This window comes from Gekko japonicus, unplaced genomic scaffold (genome assembly GCF_001447785.1).
Source record: "Gekko japonicus isolate JY-2015 unplaced genomic scaffold, Gekko_japonicus_V1.1 scaffold1875, whole genome shotgun sequence".
Taxonomy (NCBI): domain Eukaryota; kingdom Metazoa; phylum Chordata; class Lepidosauria; order Squamata; family Gekkonidae; genus Gekko; species Gekko japonicus.
The window spans coordinates 307,610-317,702 of NW_015167592.1; the positions used below are offsets into that span (position 1 = coordinate 307,610).

The 10,093-nt window shown below is 43.5% G+C and overlaps 1 protein-coding gene across 1 annotated transcript in view; it reads left to right on the forward strand.

The window, feature by feature from the left end:
• The first annotated feature begins 3,368 nt into the window (after positions 1-3,368).
• The window catches only part of TRAF3IP1 (TRAF3 interacting protein 1), a 32,162-nt gene continuing 25,437 nt past the window's right edge, over positions 3,369-10,093 (forward strand). The window contains exons 1-4 of the mRNA XM_015413942.1: positions 3,369-3,486; positions 6,042-6,202; positions 7,994-8,131; positions 9,706-10,093. Coding sequence (XP_015269428.1) covers positions 3,369-3,486; positions 6,042-6,202; positions 7,994-8,131; positions 9,706-10,093 — 805 coding nt within the window. The remainder of the gene's footprint in view (positions 3,487-6,041; positions 6,203-7,993; positions 8,132-9,705) is intronic.

Genomic DNA, 10,093 nt, shown 5'->3' on the forward strand with positions numbered 1-10,093 from the left:
CTCCTGGGCGCCCCCCCCCCCCGAAGCGGCTCCTGGGTTGCGGACCTCCAGGTGGGTCCCGGAGGTCTCCGATTATTGCAGCTAATCTCCAGACGACAGAACTCAGTTCCCCTGGAGAAAAAGGCTGCTTTGGAGGTAGGGTTGCCAGGTGGTAAACAGGATGGAAAACAACAACGGATCTAGCGTAGAGGATATGCAAGTAAAACCCAAAAACACCAGAACAGGCTGTATGAAACCCGTCTGCTGTCTGTCTATCAGTGCTCATAGAGCGATAGCCTTGAGCAGTATAAACCCGAACGTCAAGTGTAAATGATTGCTGCGAAGTGGTATTTACAATTCCGACTTGGTGCACTTTTAATAATAATAATCTGACTGTACAAATTTCACGCTTTAAAATTCTTTAAAATTCTTTTTTTTATTATGTCGACGCATAATATTACAAAACGTCACAACAGTCATTTGGACTTGATGTGCGGGTTCTATACAGCCTGTTGTTTTGGTTTTGAATTGTATAACCTCCAGGTGATGGCCGGAGATATTGTGGGATAATTTACAACTGATCTCTGGGTGACAGAGATCAGTTCACCTGGAGAAAATGGCCACTTTGGAAGTTGGACTCTACGGCATTATGTTAAAGTCCCTCCTCTCCCCAAAGCTGCCCTACCGAGGATCCACCCACAAATCTCCAGGTATTTCCTGACCTGGAGCTGGCAACCCTTTTTGGAAGGGAGGACTCTATGGTATTGTATACCAATGAGGTCCCTCCCCTTCCCAAACCCCACCCACCCTGGGCTCCACCCCTGAAACCGCCAGGTATTTCCCATCCCAGAGCTGGCAACCATGCTTAGGAGGGCTGCTGGGTTGCTATGGCGCCAATGCTCATGGGCAGTGTCCCTGAGAGGGGACAGTAGTCATCCTTGGGGACTACTGACATGGACTACTGACATGGGGAGGAGACAGTGTAAGGGCTGATGGGTGTTTGTCCTTTCTCCTTTTTGCAACTTCTGTGAGGCATCCTTTAGATTCTGAGTTAAAGTGTCTTTTTTAAAAATGCAGTTGTAAGGAATAGTGCAAATGATGGATAAGCCCCTTTCAATCCCATTGATTTCACTGAGAGAGATTTAAGTGTATGCTTAACACTCTCATGTAGAAAAATGAGATTTAGCTGGATTGTTCCCATGTCATATTGAAGGCTAACAAAAGATATTCCTTGAATAGAACTGTGTTGCTCTTAAAGGGTCCACTGGACTCAAAACTTTGTTGTACTGCTTCAGACCAACATGGCTACCCACCTGAATCTAAAAGACACGCTTCTATTTATTCACGTTTTCAAGTTGGTGATTCATATCTTTACATTTTAGTTGCATTACTGTCTTTTTTCCATTAAGTACCGAAATTTGACGTTCTTAAAGCTCATTTGTTGCTTTTTATTTATATCCTGTTTTTCTCCCCAATGGGGGGGAAATGGCTGACAACATCATTATCTTCTCCAGCAACAATCCCATGAAGTAGGTTAGTCTGAGAAAGTGAGCTGCAGACCCAAGATCACCCAGTGAGCTACCATGGCAGAACTACAATTTGAACTCAGTTCTCCTAGGCTGTGGTCACATACACTTAATAATCCCCTTTCAGTGCTCTTTCCAACTGGATTTTACTGTGTGAACTGGCAAAATCCAGTTGGAAAGTGGTTTGGAAGTGGATTATTTAGTGTGTGTGACCCTTATCCTGCATTCTTACCTTTATGCCATGCTGTAAAATCTAGGGTAGCAGTTTTCAAATTTTCTTCAAAGAGTTCTATTAACTGCACAAGAAAACAAGTGCTAGATTTCTGAAAGGTAAGCAGATCCAAAACCAATAGCAGATGGAAAATAATGAAGGGAATCCAAACTTTTTATATTCCAACCAGGTAAAATCCAGATAAAATCCAATAAAGTCTAACAGGTAGGTGGAAAAATCCATCAAAAAAATGTGGAAAATACAGCCAGTGTTTTCCAGATTTATAATCCATGCAGTCTTTATGCCACTGTCATGGAGAGAGACAGCTCCAAATTTATAATCAAAAGGTAGGTATGAGAGTGTTTTCCAGCTTTATAGTCCAACCAAAGTGGCGGATTTATAATCCAACCAAGGTGGGTAGCAAAATAGCTTTTAACTTCTAATTGTACTTCTAGTTACCGTCCACCTTACATTCTGCAGTCTTCCTTTCCCCTCACCAAAAAACCCCCCAAATCCAGTTCATATGTCAATTTTTGATTGTTTCTATCTTATTTACTCCCTTTAAGTACAGCTTTTCTCTGTCTCAGGGAGATACTCAAAAGTGAAAGTAAAATGCACCTAACAAGCAAAAGAGGAGGGAGGTGAGCAGGCTTTAGAAACTGTCTCTCATCTTCGTTCCCTCTCGAAAAATTCCTTGTCTAAAAATATTTATAGTCAGATAGCCAAGTAGGGAGGGTAAACCTTTACATCTTTAACTCACAGTTTATGAAGTTTGCAGGCAGATTCTCTTTGCTGTTTTTCTACAATGTACCATGTAAACAGCTGAGTGCCAAGATGGCGCTGTGCCCACTGGGATATCGGGGCTTATCTCCGGGTCTCAACCCCCAGTCTAGCTGAGAGAAGTGACCCAAGAAGTGTACCCCACTGTTTACAGAGACCCCCTCCAGGGGCCTCCTTGGGTCTAGACTCCTCTGGACCCCCCAAAAAGTGGGTCAGTTCAGAACGTCCCAGGAACTCCTTGGGACGTTACTGACCTTGCTGCTGCATCAATTGGAAGAGTTCTATTAATTGCACAAGAAAACAACTACTTCTTTGCACCCCCTCTACAGTTTTCTGTAGAGGAAGATCCCCACAGCAGCAGAATATATATATTTACAGAAGAATGTTGGCATATGCACTTTCCCCATATGAAGAGCACCAGGCGTGGATAAGTTACAGCTGCCAAAAGTCTCCTTCTTTGCAACTGTTACACTTCTAGCATTGTCTGGTTTGTGAGCTGACTGTTTTTGTGTAGGACTGCCCACAGCAATCTTGTAGCTGCTTCGGTTAAAAACATCATGTCATTAGCAATAAGGCCAGCATGGTTATCCTCCAATGGTGCATGAGGAGCCATTAATGAGTTAAAGGAGAATGGTGGATTGGTAGGCAATCAACGTCTTTATAAACGTGACCCGTGAATGGTTTTGGGAGCGGAATTTCTCTGAACGTTGTCATTATCTGTAGCATTCTGTGATCCTACATTCTAATATGTATGCATTATCAAAAACCATTTAGGTAGAATTGTAATGCCAGTGAAAAATCTCAAATTTAAAATGATAAACCTGAAAGCATTAAAATCCCAGTAGAACCACAGGTGCAAATCGTAAGCCAAGATGCCTTCCAGATCCCAAACATATATATTTTTTAATATTTTAAAGGTAATTAGATCAACCGGTTTCATGAAAGGACTGTACACCGAATCAGAGATGAAATCTGACAACGTTAAGGTATGTCTGGAGTGTCATTCTTTAATATTTATCCAAAGAAGTAGCGGGAATGCATATGTACAGTAGACATTCATGCTGAGGCAAGGGGATGACATTTTCCTCGGTGGAGCTCCTGTTGTGAAAGAGGAAGGGGCCTCTTCACTCCACCCTCACTGCAGCCCCCACCCGTGAAGGGTGGGGCAGAAGGAACTGCAAAAATGGAGGAATGCAGAGAAACCAGGCTTTCTCTGCCTAGAGTGGTAGGATACTTGCCAATAGGTAGATTCAAGTGAAATATACCAAATTACAGTTCATACTAACCAGGCTTTCTCTGCCTAGAGTGGTAGGATACTTACCAATAGGTAGATTCAAGTGAAATATACCAAACTACAGTTCACACTAACCAGGCTTTCTCTGCCTAGAGTGGTAGGATACTTGCCAATAGGTAGATTCAAGTGAAATATACCAAATTACAGTTCACACTAACCAGGCTTTCTCTGCCTAGAGTGGTAGGATACTTGCCAATAGGTAGATTCAAGTGAAATATACCAAATTACAGTTCATACTAACCAGGCTTTCTCTGCCTAGAGTGGTAGGACACTTGCCAATAGGTAGATTCAAGTGAAATATACCAAACTACAGTTCACACTAACCAGCTTCCTACAGCAGTCTGTGGAGTCAAAGCACTGGCTGCAACTCTGGGTTGCCAGTTCACAATTCGCGTTAACCATAGGAAAAGCACACACACACACACACACACACAAAAAACCTTTATTGGCATTGAAAGCACAAGACATCATGGGAAGACAGCAAAATAGTAAGATGCGTCACTTACACTTGGCTAGTCAAGCCTCGCCTTCTGATTGCATAATGTAAAATTTTTGCAAAACCCTCCATTATTTCGCAATTAGAATTAAACAGAAGAAAGTGAACAATTGAGTAATCAGAATGCCAGCTCTTACCCTCTAGAAGTGGAGTAATAAAATGAGATCGAATATCCCTATAAAGGGGGCAGTGAAGTATGGCGTGTGTAGTGGATTCTATATCTTTTAGGTAACAAGGACAAAGTCTCTCTTCATATGGTATCTGGCGGTACCTCCCTAAAAGCACCTCTGATGGCAGAACATTAAAGCGTGCAAGCATGTATGCTCTGCGATGGTGTGGGGCTGTTAAACTTAACAGATATTTCGCAGTAAAGCCCGTGTAAAAAATCCCCAGCCTACTTGGGGAGCATCTGCTGGCTGCGCGTTCCCTAAGTTCTTGCCTTTCGATGTCGAGAACTCTTTGTTTAATAATAGCATAGGCTTGTTTATCTGAAAAGGGGGCTAAAAAATCTGGGGATATTCCCATTGTAGAGAGTTTCTCCTCTACATATCTAAGCCATGGAGAGAGATGGGACTCAGTTAACATGTGAGTAATAATACCTTTAGCTTTTAGCTTTTGCATGGAAATCATAGGAAAAGCCATTGTTATCATGTGTAGCTAGGCACATATGACAATGTGAATAAAGGTCCTTCTCATTTAGTGGAGCCGGAATTCACAAAACTGATCTCAGAAGTTAAGCGTAAAGATAACTACCTCTCTCTTTCCAAATTGTGGTGATGCTGGGTCAGGTGAATATTGGATGAAGCAAAATCATCCTATTGGATGAAGCGAAATATCCTGGGAAACAGTGGTGTTACAAGCATCCCAGAATCTGCTAACTCTACAAATGCCGGTTCAAAGGAAAGGCCTGCACAACAGTGCTGTGGCTGAGAGGCAGATAGGCAAGATACGCTATGACAATTATGGAGGTGGGCAGCTTGGCATCCCTGAGATGAGCAAAGTAAGGATAGAGAAGGCAGCTTACAGGATAGTGAGGGTCGTTTACAGCCTAAAGGGAAAACATGCTGGCTCTATGATGTGTTAACTTTTTTTGATTGGATGGTCCATATAATGGTGGGCTTGACCCGAGGACCTGGCACTCACATTGGCCAGGGCCTTAGGAGTCCATGTGGGGAGGAGTATGAAAGAGTAGCTGTTCCTTTGTTGGTCAAGAGAGAGATGAGAGGGGAGTGAGGGAAGTGTGCTGGCTGTTGCTTGTGCTGTAATGACGGATGACAGAGCAGAATGATGCTGGCGGATGCGTGAAGGTATGGCCCGGGAGACAGCAGCAGGACCAGATGGGCAAAGATTTTAAGTAACTAGATAGTCACCTTGTTTTCTCCTTTTTATTTTGCTTTGCTGTATCTAGAACTGTTCAAACTGCGGCAGAACCCAAGTTTGTTTGCCTTTGATTTTCATTGGGGTTGTGGCCAGGGGGGAGTTCTTGTCCAGCAGCTAAAGGTAACCCTTGGTGATCCTAATGGCTCGTGGAGGGCAATGAGCAAGCCATGTGGGGAAGACCCCCCCCCCCAAGGTTTTCAAACTAATATTTTTTCTGCAAACCTGGAGAACCAGGGGTGGGGTGTGTGTGTGAACCCAGTATCTTGTCAGTGGTTTAACTTCATTTTCCTGCTGCTGTTAGAAAGAGTGAAAGTAAGACAACTGTAACTCATGTTTAAATCTGGAGAATTTTCTTTAACAACGTGCTGTTTGCAGACAAAGAGGCAAAAATTGCCTTCCTTCAGAAAGCCATAGATGTTGTTGTCATGGTGACCGGGGAATCCTTGGCAGTGAAGCCCGCACGCGTCGTTGCTGGGCATGAACCCGAAAGGACCAATGAACTGCTGCAAGCAATTGCCAAGTGCTGTCTCAGTAAGGTACGAGACCCCCATTTGGCCCTGGCTTTTTCAAAGCTTCTGTTGCAAACACTGGACTGAGTCCTATTTGGGGGGGGGGGTTGTGAGGGAGAAGAAGAAGTAGGAGCCTCAGAGTGAAGTCTCCTCCCTCTTACCTGCTCCTTAACTGGACACTTGTAATACAGGTGAACCTTTTAAGGTTGTTCGTAGGTACCACTTTAACCTGCCCCCTGTCTTAAGCTTTCCATCCTTTCTACTCCTGGAGAAAACTCTGCGCAGTTCCAGTCGTAGTTGAGCCCAGTTTTGTGGTGTCAACCACCGGTCCCAGCCCAGTTGTATGGTGGGGAATACATGAAGATGTGCTGTTGTTGTTGTTCAGTCTCACAGTCGAATCCGACTCTTCGCGACCCCGTGGACCAGCTCCCACCAGGCCCTCCTGTCTTCCGCCGTCCTTTGAAGTTTGCTCAGTTTCATGTTCGTTGCATCTATGACACTGTCTAACCATCTCATCCTTTGCCGTCCCCGTCTTCTTTGACCTTCAATCTTTCCCAGCATCAGGGTCTTCTCCAGTGAGTGCTCCCTTCTCATTTGGTGGCCAAAGTATTTGAGCTTCAGTTTCATTATCTGGCCTTCCAGGGAACAGTCAGGGTTGATTTCTTTGATATGGTGGGGAATACATGAAGATGTGCTGGAGGCACCTATAACCCCCCCCCCAATTCCCCTTCCCACATGTTTTCTTTTTTCCTCATACTGGCAGGCTCATATTCTCATCTTTCCTTCCTTCCCTTTCTCCTTCCCACCTAGCAACCAAACCTACCTTGTATTTGCTCCTATCTTCAGATATATTTAATATTGATTTACTTCATTTATACCACCTTTCTCCACAATGGGGACCCAGTGCAGCTTATATCATTCTTCTTTCCTCCATTTCTATCCTCACAGAAATCAATTTTGTTAAACTGTAAAACAAATTAAATTGCGGTGGCTCAAGTGGATAAGATGCTGAACTGCAGGCTGTGGAAGGTCGGTAGTTCAGCAGTTCGAGACCCGGGTGCCGCATGATGGAGTGAGCTCCCATCTCTAGTTCCAGCTCCTGCCAACCTAGCAGTTCGAAAGCAAGAAATTGCAAGTAGATAAATAGGTACCACTTCAGTGGGAAGGTAACAGCGTTCTGTGCGCCTTGGTGTTTAGTCATGCCGGCCACATGACCACGGAAACGTCTTCGGACAGCGCTGGCTCTTCGGCTTTGAAACGGAGATGAGCACCGCAACCCTAGAGTCGGATTCGACTGGCCTTCGAGCAAGGGAACCTTTACCTTTAAAACAAATTATATCTCTCTCTTTATCCTTTCTGCCTCCCTTATTTTTGTTATGTTCTTTTGTTCTGTTGCTATATGCATTTACACTTCAGATTGTTGCTTGTATTAAAGTACTTTTGGATTCTCCCTTTCTTTGTATTGTGCCTGTATATTAATAAGTGAAAACTGATGTTTGGTACTTTACATTTCAAATGGTGGATCAATTGAAATGGGAAAAGAACACCACCTGCTTGATTAGCAAAATCATAGGGTGAAAATATTGGAATGGCAAGAAAATATATTTGACAAACTAGCAGCCCAAATCTTTTATATGTTCACAGAAATAAGGGACTTTTCCTTACTGTGATAATTAGGGTTATGCAGGCCAGAAAGGCATATGGAGTTATATGCCAGTTCTTGGCTTTTAAAGAATTGCAGAGGTTACTTAAACAGCGATTACTATGGTCAGCTAAAATTTTACGAGTCAGTTTGACTATCTTTTTTTCTTTTTGTAGCTATCCAGTGACGATGCTGTGCAGAAAGTTCTTGCTGGAGAGAAAGTGGACGTCAAAGGAAAGCCCACGTCTTCTTCTAAGTCCCAGAACAAAGAAAGCAAGGAGTCTAAGGCAGAAGAACACAGATCTCATAAAGAGGTGCTGTGAACTGCCTTTATGCTGAAGTGACTATAAAATCTCTTTTATTTGTGTCTTTACTCAAAGCATTCTTAGCGGTTTTTTCCTCACCTGATAAAGAGTCCCCGTGTCGGCAAACATAAAAAAACCCTTTGAACAATCAAAAACACCATTTAAAATAATAAAATAGTTCAGTAAAAACACATAAACAATACCAGAACTGGGGAGAAGGGTCAGCATTCATTATTGGGGGTATGCCAAACGGAATAAAAAAGTTTTCACTCACTGCTGGAAAACACCAATAGAGGGAGGCAGGTGAATTTACCTGAGGAGGGAGTTCCGGAGTTTTGGTGCCATGACCAAGAAGGCTCTTTCTCACGTTGCCACCCACCTAGCCTCAGCGGGGTCACTGAAGCTGGGCCTCTGAAGATGACCACAGTGAATTAGTAGGTTCATATGGGAGAAGGCCGTCCTTACGGTATGTTGGTCCCAGCCTATGCAGGGGTATTAAATACTACTACCTGACTTTCATGGGCACTTTTCAGATGATTGAACACAGAGTCCCTGACATTGAAACACAAAGGCTATACAGCTTAGCCAACAAATCTTGCTCCCCTCTGAACGTTGAGATCCCCCTCACGGTAAGCCGAGTGGCCCCGTACTTGTCTGATATACAAGCACCACGACAGCGCAGAGCTTTTTCTCTCGCAAGATTCAACGTAATGCCATCAGCAATCCTGCACGGGAGATACAATAACATAGTATACACGGCCAGACTTTGCCATTGTAACTCTGGATGCATTGAGACAGTTTGCAGATATCTGTTTGCATTGCCAATTTTAGGTAGACATATGTTTTAGATATTTAAACCCTGTTTTAGCCAACATGATGGACCATCCTGATGCTTTAAAAGTATACCGTCTTTTGAATGACTCTGCTCCTGAAATATCAAGGAAGGTAGCCATGTTTCTACAATCAGCTATGAAACTATGACAGGAAAAACTGAGTAATACTGTGTAACAAATTGTTTTATGCAACATTATGTAATATGCTTGGCTCTATATGAGCTGCGTGGCTCAAGTGGTTAAGACGCTGAACTGCAGGCTGTGGAAGGTCGGTAGTTCAGCAGTTCGAGGCCCAGGGGGCCGCATGACGGAGTGAGCTCCCGTCTCTAGTTCCAGCTCCTGCCAACCTAGCAGTTCGAAAGCAAGAAATTGCAAGTAGATAAATAGGTACCACTTCGGTGGGAAGGTAACAGCGTTCCGTGCGCCTCAGTGTTTAGTCATGCCGGCCACATGACCACGGAAACACCTTCGGACAGCGCTGGCTCTTCAGCTTGGAAACGGAGATGAGCACTGCAACCCTAGAGTCGGACTCGACTGGCTTTTGAGCAAGGGAAACCTTTACCTTTTACTATATGTATAGTTTTATATGATTTTATATGTATAATCCTCTTTTTCATAGTAACCCTCTTTTAAGGTGTTTTATGTCAATAAAGGCTGACTGACTGACTGGCACTACTTGCATGAACAGTAAGGTAGAAGATTGTAATGCAATTTAATACTTTTATCTCTCTTTTTCTTCTTTTTTTTAAGGGAGGAGGTCACTCTGAAATAAAAGATAAAGGCACAAGTCAAGACCAGAAACCCAAGGAAGAGCCGAAAGAGGCCGAAAGTAAGCGAAAAGAAAAAGAAAGTGACAAGTCTAAAGATTATGAGAACAAGCAGAAAAATCACGATAAAGACGCTTCTAAGGAAGGTGAAAAGCACGACAGGGAAAGACCCAAGAACAGAGTGTCCAAACAGGGAAGAGAAGCAGAGAAAAGCAAAGACAAAGAAAAAGGAGAAGGGGAGCAAGAGAAAGATCCGGAACACGCTAAAGGAAGGGACAAAGAAAGGAGGCCAGAGGGGGGAAGAGAAAAGGACAGACCGAGAGAAAAAGACAAAGAGAGAGGCAGAGAGAAGGAGAAGGAACATGAGAAGG